Source organism: Equus quagga, chromosome 3, assembly GCF_021613505.1.
Source record: "Equus quagga isolate Etosha38 chromosome 3, UCLA_HA_Equagga_1.0, whole genome shotgun sequence".
Taxonomy (NCBI): domain Eukaryota; kingdom Metazoa; phylum Chordata; class Mammalia; order Perissodactyla; family Equidae; genus Equus; species Equus quagga.
Genome location: NC_060269.1, coordinates 123,839,642 through 123,856,857, shown reverse-complemented (window position 1 = coordinate 123,856,857; position 17,216 = coordinate 123,839,642). Strand labels below are relative to the sequence as shown.

Genomic DNA, 17,216 nt, shown 5'->3' with positions numbered 1-17,216 from the left:
GAATTCCTTCCAATGGGAATTCAATGGAAGTGTGTTAAATCCATAGTTTCTATACAATTTAAGGGTTTTTTTTTTAAGATTGGCACCTGAGCTAACATCTGTTGCCAATCTTCTCTCTTTTACTTATTTTTTCTTCTTCTTCTCCCCAAAGCGCCCCAGTACATAGTTGTATATTCTAGTTCCAGGTCCTTCTGGCTGTGCTATGTGGGATGCTGCCTCAGCATGGCCTGATGAGTGGTGTCATGTTCACCCCCAGGATCTGAACCAGTGAAACCCTGGGCCACTGAAGCAGAGCACGCCACCTTAACCATTTGGCCATGGGGCTGGCCCCCCAATTTAAGGTTTTGAGAAGGGAGGGTGTGTGTGCATGTGTGTTTGGATAGTGAAGGCCTTTACATAAGAATATTTATTATGGCTTTACAAACCATTTTTACAAACATTTCATTGGATCCTCACTTCAGCTTGGTGCAAAGTAGTATTACATCTGAAAAATAAATGAGGAAAACTGATGCTTCGAATTAAGTGGGCTGCCTAAGGGTCACATAACTTGTGTTCCTTACTCAAGGCATAGGCTGCTCAAAATACCATTAGGTTTTTAGTTTTTGAAAACTAACATATATACAGTTTCATAAGAAGGGAACACATTGCAACATATTGAATGCAGAGGTAGAAATGATAACCAGCTTTCTTCTATTAAGCCAGCTACTAAAGAGATTTGCAAAAATGTAACATGCCACTCTTCTCACTAAATTTTCATTTTGGGAAATGGATATTTTTCATAAAAAATATATTAACATGCATTGGGTTATTTAAAAATACTTACTACTTTTAAATGTTCTGTTTTAATTTGGGACACAGTAAATATTGATAGAAATAACCTATATAAATAAAAGCTCTTTGGGGTCCCCAAACCAGAAAGTTTGAGAATCACTATAGCCTTGGCCTATATTTTAGTTGTGGGAAAAGCTAAAAATCTGAATGAATTGTTTACCTCAACATTAAGTCTAGCTCACATAAAGCTATTTTAGCATTTGTCCCCAAGGCTAAACACTATTGACAATGCTAAATATTTTTATTGCATGAGAAGAGTGCTACAATAGGTTCAGAATTGGATGAAAATTACAGAATAAATAACACTAATCGTCAACTATCTTTCTTCAACAAAAGCACTCTTTCAATATCTTTGATGCTTTCAGAGATTAGCATCAAAAATTATTAATACAAGAAGGCACAAGGAATTCGACCTTAACTGCTGCCAGTTTACACCTTTCTATGTGACTCTGAATTCTTAAAATATTGTGACACAATGAAAAAAATTCCTTGGATGTTGTAGAGGAAGAAAATTATAAGCCCTATCCATTCTTCAATGGAGAGGCTATAATTTTCAATTTTACTTTATTTAGCCCAAGATTTCCTTAGGCCTTGTATTTTCTGATTTAGCTTTGGCTAACAGAATCATGCTTGAAGCTCGAGATTGCCAGCTTTCAATAGACTTTTGCCATTGAAACCAGTGAAACTCTCTGGGAAAGTAAGATGTTGTCAGAGGTGCAATACAAGACAGAACAGACTAAAATGTGGTCTTTAAGAAAAGGTTGTTAGATAAAAACGAAGGCTAAGAACATTTTCAAGGATAAACCTCTTAACCCATTTGTTGGCGGTGGAAGCTCTGGTGTCAAGATTTACATCTGTTCTATACCTTGTAACCACAAAATTGTACCTGCTGGATTAACTGTAAGGAATCCTCTTTAAGACATCCAGACTTCCAAAGCTTAATGTTTCCATACAAATTAGTTGTCAGGGAAAGCTGCTTTCAGGCCAGGGTCTGTAATGCCTTTTGTCTATAAAGCGCTTCTTCCGTTAGCACTGAATTAATGAGTGACTATATAACATTCATTTCTTTAAAAACAGCATAGGAGACTTATTCTATAATGCTGAACCTGCTATGTGGTATTTGTGCTCTTTAATTCTGCTCAGTTTTTCAGAATGCATGGAAACAATGCAATTCAAATCCATTAATGAGCAAGACATAGGCTGTGTCTGAGATTATGAGTAATATAGGAACAAATGTTTAAGAGGTAAAAACCTCCAACATTGCAGGAGTTGTACACAATTTTTTCTCATTTCTAAGTTTCCTAGAAATAAGCAGTTTTGTATGAGGGACTATTATTCTTTTTTGATAGGCAAGTTGTTTTATTCTTGAAACTACAGATATTAGTTTTCATCCCTACCTATTCCCTGCCTCCCAGACATCTCCTCCCACCTCCCTTTCAACAGGCATCTTGATTTGGCATCTGATGGTTTAAAATGGTTTCTGTAATCTAATCCTGAACATCCATTTTAAGGTGTAAAGAGTTATGGAATAAACACTTGTTGAAATGTTTATTGCACCAACATAGTCCATTTGTTTGAGAAAAGATAGGCAAAATTAAGTTCCCAATGGGGAAATATCACACTGACAACTCCAGGTTTTAAAAATCTGAGCATGAGGGGCCCGCCCCGTGGCATAGTGGTTGACTCTGAGGTGCTCCGCTTCAGGGGCCCGGGTTCACGGGTTTGGATCCTGGGCGCAGACCTACACCACCTTGTCAGCCATGCTGTGGTGGAACCCACATACAAAATAGAGGAAGACTGGCACAGATATTAGCTCAGGACTAATCTTCCTCAGGCAAAAAAAGAAAGATTGGTAACAGATGTTAGCTCAGGGCGAATCCTCAGCAAAAATAAAAAATAAATAAAAATCTGAGTATGAGAGATAATCATGGTTGGTGTTTATGGAACATTTTTGGGGGGGAAGAAAACAACTCTATAAATGAGATCTTGAACTGAGAAAACTATCAGATGAAATGGCAGGAAGCAAAAAACTTATTTTGTTTGAATTCCATTTTCTGGGAGGAAAACTAGTATTGCAGTCATTTAATGAAAACCTTAGTTTTACTGGGGATTCAGATATTCACTGACACATATATAACAAACTTTAGATGGAAATCATTAAATATATCAGGAAATTATGTATTTCACACATTTTGCTAATTTAAATAAGACTTAAGTATCACACAGACACTGACATCATAATCATAACAGAGCAATTTTACATGTATATGAGTATTAATGACCTTTAGTATCTGGATGTATTCCAGGTCACAGAGCAAAAGAAAATTTTCACTTTTATGTGTTTTCAGTAGGGTTACTGGTCTAGGTCTTTTTGGGTTACATATGTCTGCTCAAATAATTAACACGATTGGGTATTATTGCCTCAAAGAAAATATCTATTGACCCTGTATTCTAGGAAGAAATTTAAAAAATGTAATTGCAATCTAGTTTTCTATAGGTTCTTAGAATCCATACTTCTGAATACTAGCCCCACACTGCTATTATATAAATACTTGTAACTTAAAGTTCTCTCTTGGGCACGTCTCTAGTTAGGGGTAAAAAGTCTTACAAAGAAACTGTTTAATTAATGATGTTAACATTTTACTAAGTAAAAGATGCTTGCTTCTCTTCCCACAAAGGCCAAACAGAAAACAAGAAGTGTTACTAACGTTTTCTATTTATTCATTAATAAAAAGTGCATAGTACAAGCCCTTTACCCCAATCCAAGTACTCAGTAAAAGATTACAATAAACCCTGGATGGCACAGACATGATTTGTTTGGCATGATTTAAACATTTAAAAACAGCAATTAACATTTAGTACATCACATGACCACTTTTGCCTTTAACAAAGTAATCATCAGACATGGTAACAAATAAATGATTTTTCATTGAGAAATATTATAACGTTAAGAGTAAACCTACTATCGCAACAACAAAAATTTAACTAATTAACTGTAGACTCTCTTCATTTCTCCTTCAAGGTGCTATTTTGGGTCTTAAGTCAAGCTAGTCAAATTTTAGCACAAATTGATTTACAGTGACAGAATTTCATTCAGAGTGATACACAGACTTCCAAGATTTCTTTGAAAATGTAAGACATCTGTAATTCCGTAAACACTATCATATCACACAGCACAAAGATACTAAAAGTAACAATGGAATAGCTGTATTTAATAGTTACTTTGGAAAATCTCTGCAAGTTGTTTAAAATATGACTTGCTGGCCATGGGATAGTGCTTGGATAGGTACATGATAAAATCTTTTACTATACACAGTTCCAATGTTAAATTTTTCCGTATGGAAAGCAAAAGAACGTTATTTTGCATAAAAGAACATTAAACGACTCTAAAACAAAAAAAAATTCTTAATGGCATTTGTGGAACGTTCAAGAGCCAAAAGTGATTAAAATGTGAAGCTTTATCTTTCCTTTTTCCAGATTTAAAAATGACTGTACCCACAGTGCTGGTGAATGTTTACAAGCCAAGTAATGAATAAGGGTGTGCTCAATAAAAAGGCCACATGTAGAAGCTTTAAGAATATAATAGAATAATATAAATTACTAGTTAGGTTAGCAGGAATACTTTAGGTGCAATAGTACACTATCTTTTTCAGGAATGCAGAGAAATTTTACAAGCAAAAAAACCAAGACTATATACTTCACTAAGGAAATTTGTTACCAATTAAACAGATCGTCCATATAGGAAAGGGTTAACATTCTAGATGTAAGGTCAATTAAGTGTAGGTGACAGAAATGAAGAACTAGGAATAAGAATCCAGATTTCTAGGTCTCTAGCTAACATTAGACATTCTGGTTCCATATCACAGCCACTTTTCAACCAAAGCCAATTCTCGATTATCTGTGAGCTGTAGATTCAGTATCTTTGCAGAGATTAGCTTTCTAGCAGCTTTGAGAACAGACTGTTATGATATATGTGCAAGCCTTCCAAGTTCAGGGGGCAAGGGCAGAAAAAGGAATGCTTATAGGGATTTAGCTCCATCTTATGCCATTCCTGCCCTTTCTGCTTTAAATACGGTAACAGCTGTAGAGATGGGAAGGCTTCCAGTAGGCCACAGCAAGAGCAAAAACCTTAAATTTATGGTGTTCATTTATCCAGGATTTGACTTACCTGTGTTATGATACCCCTCAATTAGCACAAGTAATTAAAAGTAGGTTATATTATTTCAAGAAGTGGAGCACGAAGCCAAGATGTACAAGAGGAATGCAGGCAGTCAGCATTGGATTATATAATGAAATGAAGCCCTTACAATGTTTATGGCCGAGAAGGTAATCATAATAAAGGAGAAAAAAATACCCTATGAGCATCACACAATTGTATCAGAGACTCTATTAAACAGTACAATGATATAGAGAAGTTTATTCAATTCATACAAGTAATTTTTCAGGTCTGTACAGTGAAAAGCTAGACTGATCTAGGGGAAAAAAAATTCTTACATTGATAGCAAAATACCTTCCAGCCCCCATAAATCACCTGCAATCACTTGCTAGGAAAAACTTCCATAACCATGTAGGTCACGCAGACTTTTATGCCATTTGTATTAATTTCCTTTCAAACTGAGCAAAACAATGAAACCTTTTACTTTTTTATACATCTTAAAATTTTACTTATAGTAATGCTCCTCCCCCCCCCCAATCCATCCCATTAACAAACGAGAATGAGATAAGGGTGAGAAAAAGATCCTTGATTGTTTCTCATTTTCCTTCTTTCCCTTGGAGTAAACCAAGAATTCATTAAATCTTTTTTAAAGTCAGAAAGATAACAAAAGACTCAAAATTTTTTCTTCAAAAACAAAATAGAGTAAATATCATTCAAACGTCAGTAACCAAACAGGCCCCAATACAACTTTAAAATAGTTTCACTTAACAGGGAAGTGTTACAACAGAAAAGAAGCTTCCTGAGAGGCACCCATTTTACAAATAAATTATAGCTTAAATTATTACTGTATAGATTATATCTGGCAAAGACAGAAAGAATTAACCTTTCTCCTCCTTTCATAAACCTTGTAAAGCTAGCGTACAGTGGCTTACAAATGTCATATAATGGACTGTAAATCATACACCATATTTAAGTCGTTTAAAGTTTTCTTAGTATTAGACATTTTTATGGGAGTAAAAAACTTAGTGAACAACTATTTCATTTCTTCTCTCCACCTTTTCTAGCCACATAAGCCAGTTGTAGTGGATGACACAGATTTCAGCTGTAACTTGTAAAATATTCCAAAGGCTGCCAAGTCCTAAGAGCTAGAGAAAACTGCCACCCACAAGTAAACTACCAAGGTAAGTGTCTGTACAGTGTGGTTCTAATTTTCTTTAAGACAATCTCAGACAACCCCAAATAACTTTATAAATACCTTATTTAAAAAAAAGCAATTTTAAAACCTATCAAAACTGTTAAAATATTTAAATGCAGAGATCTCAAATTTCCTTCAATCAGGCCAGAAATCATCACAAAAATTATAATCACAGTTACAAATAGAATGAGTGGAATGTTTAAGTTTAGGATAACCAAAAAAGCTCGATGTAACTTTTTTAATATAATCATTTACTCAAATATACTGTAAATAGGAAAGGTGATAAAACAGGAAGCAAAAATCAGCTTGCAAGTGAAATTTCTAGAAGCTCATGAAAACAATACCATCCATATTGCAGATGCAAAAGGAAAAACAGTTCTAATGGGGTTAAGAGTACTCTGGTCATCTTCGTTCTTTTGGTCGTGCAAGGTGGTAACTGTTTTCACTTCCCATATCACAAAGTTAGTCCACAGGAGGGGCTGGTGGATCTTGTCCCTGGCATTAGAAAGAGAGAAATTATGGAACTGACTTCTTAAACCTCAGTGCAACCAATCTAACACATATAGTAAGAACTGAGCACCAATGCTCCCTAGCCTCCCATCGCAAATCATGTACTTATTTGAACTTTTCAGATGTTTCTGCACAAAGGAACACTAGATTAACATTGTGATTCACCAACATTTGTCTCCTTCTTCCCTATGGCATGGAAGAAAGGGAAATGACTGCTCTCGCTGACAGCTCCAGAGGTGATCTTTAAACAAATAAAGGTAGTCCCATCTCTCTGGCTAAGGTGCCTGGCTGAGCGCAGTAGAATCGAAGCGAAGCCAGAGACTTGTTTCTCGCTACAGAATGTCAGTGAGGAAGCGTGTGGCTCCAGCTGCTATTGGCAGCCATCCTATGATCACAAGGGGAGCCCACCTTGGAATGAAAATGGTGGTATGGCAAAAGAAACTGGGTCTTTGGTGACACTGCTAAACTTTCTAAACACTAACCCTACCTCTGGATTTTCTGATGTGTAAACCAATAAAGCCATTGATTTAAACCAAGTTGAGCTGGTTCTTATTACTTGCAATAGAAAGTATCCGAACTGTGAAGGAAACATTAGAGCTCTTAGGGATCTTCAGGAAGATTCCATTTATTTACTCTGACATGCTTGAGGAGACCCTAGTTGAGGGTGATCAATTTTTCTACTTGGAATTAGTCAATAGTTTTCTTCTTTATGCCTACGGCAGGGGGACTATTATTCCTAGAGCCGCCAGTCTACAATGAACTAAGGCCCAGGGGATTGTAATCTTGCATTTCTGTCACTTTTAATGGCTTCTAAGTCAGCTTATTAAGGTGGATTTCTTTGCTCCAAACACTGAAGAACTTGCTCTTTGATATGAAAGTAATAAAAACTATACATAGAAAGTAAGAAAAAAAAGGCTAAGGAAAAAGTACTTTATCAAGACAAAATGCAACCTGCTTTAGGGATACCCCCCTCTCCAAGAAACCAAAAATGAATTTAAGGCTTTTTATATAGTGCTAATGATGCCTTCTTTCTTAATTAAAGTCAGCATGCTACATATCTAAATGTTCTAAGAAAACCAAAGCACTGACCAGTTAACATCGCACATTTGCTTTTTCCTATGTAAGAAATTACTCTAACTAAACTTCTTCCTAATATTAACACACAAGATTGGGGAAACAAAGCAATTATTTTAGGAATTCACGTGGTGAAGGTTGGAGAAGGGAATTACAGGAATAATTTGGCGTTCAAGTGAATCCATCACAGAAATATTTTTAAAGAGATAATATCCAAATCAAATGGAAAAGAAAACACATAAATACTGGCTCTAAAAATGTTTCAAAGGAATCCTTTATAGAGGTTCTATTCAAAATAGTACTGAAAACTCCCAATGGGGCCCCTTTATCATATTTTTCATTTGAAAGGTTCTAAAAATGGTTGTAATCATAAGTATCAGGACTTATTAACATGAATGATGCCCACCTCTCCTTTTGCCAGCTCAGCTGATCTATTGTGCTGCAGAAGTAGAACAATGAGTTTGAAAGAAATAGGATGGGAAAACAAGAGGAAAACAGGATTTAGCCAGACAGGCTCAGGTCTCTACTGTATTTAATAGCTATGACAGAAGGAGAGAAAATGAAGAAGGGGTAAAACATCTGAACTGCCACTACTAAGAGAATTTAGGGAGCTGAACGCATGAGAGGCAAAGGATCAACTGTGAGGTGGACAGAAGTGGGAAGTGGAGGACTGAGATTTGAGAAATACTGCTGTGCATTATGAACTGGATCATTTTTTATGTTTCTCAAGTGCATAAAGATTGGAATTCATTTAGTTTGGGGCTACTAGTCTGAGCTTCTTTCTATATGTAACTCCATGAAGACTAAGTGATTTGGGCTTGCAAGATATACTAGGACTACATAGGAAGAACTTACTCCATGAGTTAAATCTTTTGCTAACTCAGATATTTCAGTCTAAACAAACTCCTCCCCCTTCCCAGACCATACCCGTGCCCCCACATAAATGGATTTCTAATCCACAACACTTACATTATGAGGACTGGTTGGTTTTCCAGTCAGGTTGGATCCTCTTAGATTAGGAGGTCTCAGGAGAAACAAGATCACTGCAATAACCATCCAGGCCATCAAGATCATGGTAATACTGATGCCATTATCACCAGAGGGTCCTGGTACTAAAGACAAACAAAAAAAGGTATTCACAACAAAAACTGTAGCATGATCATGATTGTAATGTTGTTAGATAAATGTAAAAACAAATTCTGATATTTAAATGTTAACTTCAAAAACTGTACTAACGTGAAAAATTGTATTAATAATTTTTTTTGAAGATTTTATTTTTTTCCTTTTTCTCCCCAAAGCCCCCCAGTACATAGTTGTATATTCTTAGTTGTGGGTCCTTCTAGTTGTGGCGTGTGGCACGCCGCCTCAGCGTGGTCTGAGGAGCAGTGCCATGTCCGCGCCCAGGATTCAAACGGATGAAACCCTGGGCCGCCTGCAGTGGAGTGCCCGAACTTACCCACTCGGCCACGGGGCCAGCCCCTGGATTAATAATTTTAAGAAGTGCAATTACGAAGTATTACAGCTTCAATTTCCCTTTCCTCCTGTGAGAAAATCTAAATGGTAAATGGTGTAAAATAGTCATAAGCCAAAGCCTATTAAATAAAGATTTTAATAGTGTAGTAGCTCTTAATATTTTGGAGTAACAGAATTCTTTGAGAATCTGATAAAAATTAAGAACCTTTCCACTATAAGAATCCATATATACACATTCAACGATTTTGCACATAAGTGTGAAAGGTTCATGGACCCACAAAGCCACCAATCCATGGATATATTGAGATCTACACAACCCAGGCTAAGACCACCTGATATACAGTAAAGGCACTCTGCTTTAGAAGGGGGAAATTCTGCATTTTACTCACAGCAGCAGCATAAAAAAATAACTTAAGGAAAAGCAAACATCATCTGGGTTGTATAATATATAAATTAAAGATCATTTTAATGATATTTCAAACAAAGAGATATTTGGCCTTCTTTTTTGCAAAAAGAAGTTGGATTCAAATCTAGCTATTTTAAAGTCTATGCATTTATCAAGAGAAAAGAGTCGGGGGGGGAGGTGTGTGTGTAGGTTATCAGTCTTTCCCAGCTCCTTAAGGCAGCCGTATCTTATTTAATTCAGAATAACAAGTACCTAGCACAGTGCCTGACCCATGGTATGAACTTAGTCAATTTCTAATAAATGAAACAGATTTTTTATTGAAGTATATTAGAGTACTCAATTGTCAGAAATGAGAATTATAGAAGATCAGATTTCTAAAGAAAAACATAGTATCTCTAGATGGTTACTAAAATAGCCTGTCAAGATTACGACTGATTTTGGTCTCCCTGCCTCAGGAAAACATAAAAGAAATCCAAACAAGATGATGGAATTAAGGGGATATATTGTATTGAGGTCCATGGGCCCAGGCTCACTCCCAAAAAAGGAAAGGAAATGGGTAGCACTGCTGAGGCCAAAGCGTTAGTGACCAAAGGGGACAAAGTCAAGCAAAGAGCTGAGCTGGCCCAAGAGTTGGCTAGGAATGCAGCCTCTGTTCCAACCCAATCACTTCTCCAGAAACAGCTAACACAGTACTCAGGGTCACCAAAGTTTGCATTACTTATCACACAATACATTCGCATTTTTTTCTCTATATATCCATATCCACTCCTTTCCTTGTTCCCTCCTATTATACTAAATGAGCCTCCCTTCATAACTAAGACCAGTTTCTCCACTTGAGTTTTGGATCCCATTGTTCTTGCAGAGATCTGTCCAGTATCCTCTCTCTCTTGTGTATTCAACACCCCCTTCTCCACTGCAGCCATCCCATGATCACTTACTGGGGAAAAAAGATCCCTCCCTCAACCCCTTTCCCTGTCCAACTTTTAAACCTAACATCTGGAGAGCTGTCTACATTTACTGTCTACATTTCTCTGCCTCCCATTCACTCCTCTGCTTGGTGTCTACCTCCATCATCACTCAAACAGCTCTTCAAAAGGTCACCTATGACACCTCCATGCTGCTAAGTCTAATGGGTAATTTTTAGTCCACTTTTTCCATGATCATCCTTTCCTTTTAAAAACACTTTCGTCCCTTGAAATGATGTGTGCCACATGTCTTCTGTGCCATTACCACTGCCTGATTTCCTTTCTAACACTTAGCCACTCCTTTACATGCTCATTTTCCTCTCCCTGGCTTTTAAAATTTGGAATTCCTCATGGTCAATTTTAGGTTCCCTTCTCTTCTTGCTCTATACACAATCATCCTCACCTTTGGCTTCATTTACCTTCTATATCCAGATCACATCTAAATTTATACCCAGCCCTGACTCCTCTGAACTCCACACCCAAATATCCACTATCTACAACAATAGTTTTCTTATTTTTTTGGTCTTCGAAGCATCAACAGTTCTTAAACTGTGCTATACATTAGAGCCAATCGGCAGCTTCTTAAAAATACAAATAACCAAATCCACTTAATATACCCAGTATCCCAAACTAAAATCATGAGCATCTCCCCCTGCCCAGTCTTCATGCCCCACCAAACTGGGTCTCCATTCATCCTGCTGCCTAGGCCAGAAACCTACGAAAACACCTTTTGTTCTCTCCCAATGACCTTTATTTAATCTATCAGGATGTTTCTGTACATTTTACTTCCTAAATATCACTCAAATCTGTCTACTTCTAGCTCCACTCCTACACTTGTTCAAGCTACCATCACCTCTTGTCTGGTCTATTGCGATGGCCCCTTAACTGATCTCCACATACTTGCTCTTGCCTCCTCTAATTCTGTCCTCTCTATACTGTTGCAAGGGTGATGTTTTTCAAAAGAGCAAATACTATCTGTTGATTTTATTACTAAATAATAGCTAAAACTTGAGTGGTTACCTTGAACCAGGAATTATCTCTCAAACCTTTTTTTTGTTTTGTTTTGTTGAGGAAGATTGGCTCTGAGCTAACATCTGTGCCATTCTTCCCCTATTTTGTATGTGGGACCCTGCCATAGCATGGCCTGACAAACAGTATGTACATCGGTGCCCAGGATCTGACCCTGCAAACCCGGGGCCCTCAAAGCAGAATGCACAAACTTAATCACTCGGCCACGGGGCTGGCCCCATCTCTTAACTTTTTGATATTCTTTGCAAGTAAAAGATCCTGAAGCTTCAGAGAGTTAAGCCTCAGGTTGAAAATTCAGTAATTCATATTTCTAGGCAAAGCAGTCCTGACAAAATGCCCACTCCTTTTTAAGACTCCCATAGTGATAATATGATTCTTAGTTCCCTGTAACTGTTTCCTAGCTTGGTTCCTATTGCAGCCTTTCCTTCCTGCATATTGCTGCTAGAAAAGTCTGCTGAAAACACTGCTCTTAACACATCTCTGCTGACCAACCCAGTGACTCACTCTCCACTGCCTACTGTTTCAACTCGGAACTCTTCAGCCTGGCCTTTCCACATATGATCTGGCCCTAACTCATCAATATTCATCAATATTAACTCTGACCATTTCTCAGAAAATGCATCCTCTGCTCTAGTCAACCCGATACCTTCTTCTTTCTTTAGTCAGTGTTCACATCAGAATAGCCTGTGATGATATCAACACCACCGATTCTAAGGCCCTGCCTCAAACCATCTAACTCAGGAGCAGCTGAGGGGTGGGGTCAGATAGCAACAATATTTTAAAAGCTTTCCAAAGGAATCTGATGTAATAGATCAATGCTAGTTTGGCTGACAGCATTTGCCAACTTGGCAAACTCAGTCCTTCTGCAGTACTCATTATTTTTCTGTCTGGCAAGTTCTTACAACTAACCTCCATTTATTCACCTATATCCTACATCCCTCTCTCTTCTGTAAAAATCTCCATTTCGTCCACCCACTCTCTCCTCTGTCTTCCCTGGACTAGGGCAGCACTTCCAGTTTGAAGGAATAGTTTCCTATTTCTCCTAATTAGGTCATTAACTTTTTAAGAACTGAGACCACCTCATAGCTGTTTGACTCTGTCACCTCTTAGCTATATAATCTCTGTGCCTCTGTGAAATGGAAATATTACCATCATTTCTTAGAGTAGTTGTGAAGATCAAAATGGTCAGTACATGAAAAGCAGTTGAGCACAGCGCCTGGTACACAATAAACATTATTCAATAAACATTAGCCATTACCAGTCTTAGGATCAACTAGAGCACAGAAATTTTACAATGATGCAAATTATTATGAATCTCAATTAAAAAAATTTTTTTAAATAAAAAAGAAAGATAAATTTATCCTAGCTACTAGAAGGGAAGAACGAAAGTATGGGACAAATTCTGAATTAAAAAAAACTGGAAACAAACCTAAATATCTGCCAAGAGTATCTGAATAATAAATTATGGTATATCCGTGTAACAGAATATTATGAAGCTATAAAGAATGTTGAGGGAAGTAAGTCTCCATGAGATATGCTATTTTGTGACAGAAACAAAAGGAGATGAAAAAAAGTGTATATACAGAAGGGAGGGCAAATAATGTGTATTCTGCTTGTACATGCATATGGGAATTCAGGAAAGATACACAGAAGGCTAATATGTTGCTTAATGATGGGGATACATTCTGAGAAATGCGTTATTAGGTAATTTTACCATTGTGTAAACATCATAGAGTGTACTTGCACAAACCTAGATGGTACAGCCTACTACACACCTAGGCTATATGCTACTAATCTTCTTTGTTTTTTTTTTTTTTTAAAGATTTTATTTTTTCCTTTTTCTCCCCAAAGCCCCCCGGTACATAGTTGTATATTCTTTGTTGTGGGTTCTTCTAGTTGTGGCATGTGGGACGATGCCTCAGCGTGGTTCGACGAGCAGTGTCATGTCCGCGCCCAGGATTCGAACCAACGAAACACTGGGCCGCCTGCAGCGGAGCGCGCGAACTTAACCACTCGGCCACGGGGCCAGCCCCTATATGCTACTGATCTTATGGGACCACCAGTGTATGTGCAGTCTGTCATTGGTGAAACAACATTATTCGGTGCATGACTATAATGCCTAGAGATATGATCTGGGTAGATGGGAGAATATGAGAAGGAAGATAACTTTTCACTGTACATTAATTAACTCGATTTTTGAACCATATGCAAAAAATTAAATGAATGGAATTAAACAAAAAACACAGTCCTAAAATATCTTGGAGTTGGAGGTACTGGGCACCTGAACTGACTTAGACTTCTTGAAATATTCAGGAACAGGGATGAATGGGGTCACTGTAAGCTTTCTGGGATTATTCACAGCCCCTATGACAAGACCCACTTTTTCATGAGTCTCAGAATAGGTGGGCTACTCAAACACTCTGATACTGCATGCAGCCAATACAAACAAATATTAGGAGCAGCGATTTTAAAAAGTCAATAGAGAGAGGTGAATGGGCCTTTAAATGATCTGGCCACTGTGATTCTTATTGTCATAACTTTTTGGCACTTATTAATACTAAGGGGCACAATCACAGGAGGAATATACAATCTGTTCTCTCACTGCCTGGAACTTATTTGCCTTAAGAGGGTAAATACATATTACTCTATGGTCTGGAAAGAAGTCAAATCATGAAAATGTAAAAGGACTTTGTACACCAGAATACAGAGTTCCATTTTGCTTAAGAATTCAGTCTTTGGTTACAAGAAAAGGTGAGTAGTACAAATAAGATGCCAAATGGAATATTCATGATGAAGCTATTAACTTAGCTGGACACCAGGAAGATGAAAGAGCAGAGAGGGAGACTCTAACAGCTGGCAGATCCTGAGGGCTGATTTCTATAAGCTTATATATGTTTTCAGTGGAAAAAGTAGAAATAAAACAGCAGTGAAAGTGCATAATGCACCAATAGACTTTAACCCTGTGATTTTTGGGTTATATACAGTAATTACAATATCCTCAGTACAACTACCCATTTTCAAGCTGATTTACTCCAAAATTAAGTTAGAAATAGAGCTGGTTTCCATACAACTCTTTACTTGAAACGCAGTCTTTCAGAAGAGTGAGCAGACTTGTTTTATACTGCTCTAGAGAACAAAACTATGGGCAGACATCACAAGGAAGTGGAATTTAGCTCAACATAAAGAATCACGCAGCAACTAGATCTGCTAATAGACTGCAACTAGATTCTGCTACCACATGAAGTAATGAGCTCCATATTCAATTAAATTCATCTCCAATACATGCAACACACCATGGCAGGCACAATGTGTACTGTGATATCGCAATACAATAAGAAATACATATATTTGGTTTTCATCTTGGTTCCTGGCACAAAGCTCCTAAAACCCTTGGAACTTCCTGAGTGGCAGGGGTGAAAAGAACATCTTTTGTTATTCATAATAAACCTCTTTCAACCATACCTGAGTTTATGCTAATGAGGTGACTCTTGGTGAGCCCCTAGATAGCTTCAGGATAGGGGCTGGTTGACAGAGTTTGACCATGTGATGGAGGGTTGGAACTTTCAGCTCTACTCCTTGACTTCCAGGGAAAGGAGAGGGGCTGGAGATGGAGTTAATCACCAATTGCCAAAGATTTACCCATTCATGCCTATGGAATAGAACCTCCATAAAACCCCTCAACAATGGGGTTCAGAGGCCTTCCTGATTGGTGAATACATGGAGGTGCTGGGAGGGTGGCACACCCAGAGAGGGCATGGAAGCTCTGCACAGTCCTTCCCCCGATACCTTGCCCTATGCATCTCTTCCATTTGACTGTTCTTGAGTTGTATCCTTCATAATAAACTGGTAATAGTAAGTAAACTGTGTTCCTGAGTGCTGTGAGTGATTCTAGCAAATTATTGAACCTGAGAAGGGGGCCATGGGAACTCTTGATTAATATATATTTTACGAAAACAGCATAAAGCTCATTGGGGAAATTCAGAATACAGAGAAAAGTAATTCTATCACCCAAAGGTAACAACTGCTTAAACCATTTAAAGAAATGGCTGTCAGATTTCTACCAAATGCGAAAAGAACTAGGGGAAAAAAACTGGCCAACATGACTAAATTAATATTCAAGCTCTAGAGCTTTGCCTTACATTTGGATTAAGGAAGTAAAATTTCACTCACAGAAATAGGAGTATATTTGGTTTACAGGTGGGGCTGGTTAAAGGGTCACAAATACCACAAATGTAATAAACACTTGTTCTCCCATATGGAGTTCAAAAAGATTATTTTCAACTAGGAGAACAGGTTTTAGTTTACCTGGCTGAGACAAAAACTTGAGCTACTTATCAGAGGGCACACTGTAGATGGGCACAGTTGGATGCCCACACTGTAGATGAATGATACTGAGGAAGGAAAATAAAGAAATCTGGAGCAGAGTAACCACCAACCATCATCCCAACAACCTGCTACAGTGTCTGCACATTACCATTACCTTCTTGTCCAAAGGCATATAATTATTGTCCTTTTGCACCAATGGACTATGTTCTGACAAAATTTCTACTTTAGGCTAGGCACTGTACTAGCTCCTATTTCTGTAAGGTTTTTTATTTACAGAATTTGATGGGGGGGTGCCTAGTTCACACAGTAATAACAATAATTAATAATGTAATAACAAGCCCCTTTATAATGGTACATTACTGTGTTTTGTTTTAGTTTCACATATATAATAAAGTGGAGCTCAGCCCCAGAGATGTTAAGTATTAGCAACTAGCCTTTTAATAAATGCAATTTGGCAATATGTCAAAAGCCTTAAAATGTGCAAAGGATATTTGTTCAAGTATTATTTATAATAGCAAGAAATATATTGGCAAACTAAGATTCCAACAAAAGGGAATTATTTAAACACTGGTGCATTTTCATAATGGATTATTATTTAGTCAGTAAATATTTTTAAGATAAATACATATTGACATATTCATAATACAGTAGTGAAAAACAACACATACAAAGTGATCCCCTTTTTCTAAGTGTAAATGAAATCTAATTGTGCCGGGCTTCACCATCCTGTGAATGTCACATTTCCATTCTTACAGTCAAATTATTACAGCACAAGACTGAACTGGCTTAAATGTTTGTTATTATTTTCCCTCAAAGTATCCCTCAAGTTATTTCTGTCTTGAAAAAGGTGGCTTCACATCATGGATGCCAAGTTTGTCAGCTACACTCACCATGCAGGACACATCTTCCTGCTCTGATTCTCACTTTACCATCACCACTGTCCAGAAAGCCACAGGGAGAAACCTCCCCTCTGCCCAGGCCCTCTTGAAAATGCTAATGTTGGAGCCAAAGGAAAGACTCCACAGGCTCCCAAAGCTTCCAAACCTTGGGACAGAATGTCCTTCTTCCTTCACTCAGAAGTTCTCACAGCTACCAATGGACGCAAATAGATGCTATGGAAAGGGAGGAGGGTTTGTACTGGCAGTCTCAATGTTCCAGTTCAACCAGACAAAAGTGGCTTGTTACACATAAATTTGCCAAGAAAAAGGTCTGGAACCGTTTATACCAAGTTGTCAACAGTGGTTATCTTTT

General features: G+C 37.6%; 1 protein-coding gene across 1 annotated transcript in view; it reads right to left on the bottom strand.

The window, feature by feature from the left end:
- Positions 1-3,529: 3,529 nt before the first annotated feature.
- LOC124237352 (small integral membrane protein 14) overlaps positions 3,530-17,216 on the bottom strand; it is a 59,248-nt gene continuing 45,561 nt past the window's right edge. The window contains exons 4-5 of the mRNA XM_046656901.1: positions 8,736-8,878; positions 3,530-6,677 (exon numbers count right to left, since the gene is read on the bottom strand). Of these exons, the coding sequence (XP_046512857.1) occupies positions 6,645-6,677; positions 8,736-8,878 (176 nt within the window). The 3' untranslated portion in view covers positions 3,530-6,644. The remainder of the gene's footprint in view (positions 6,678-8,735; positions 8,879-17,216) is intronic.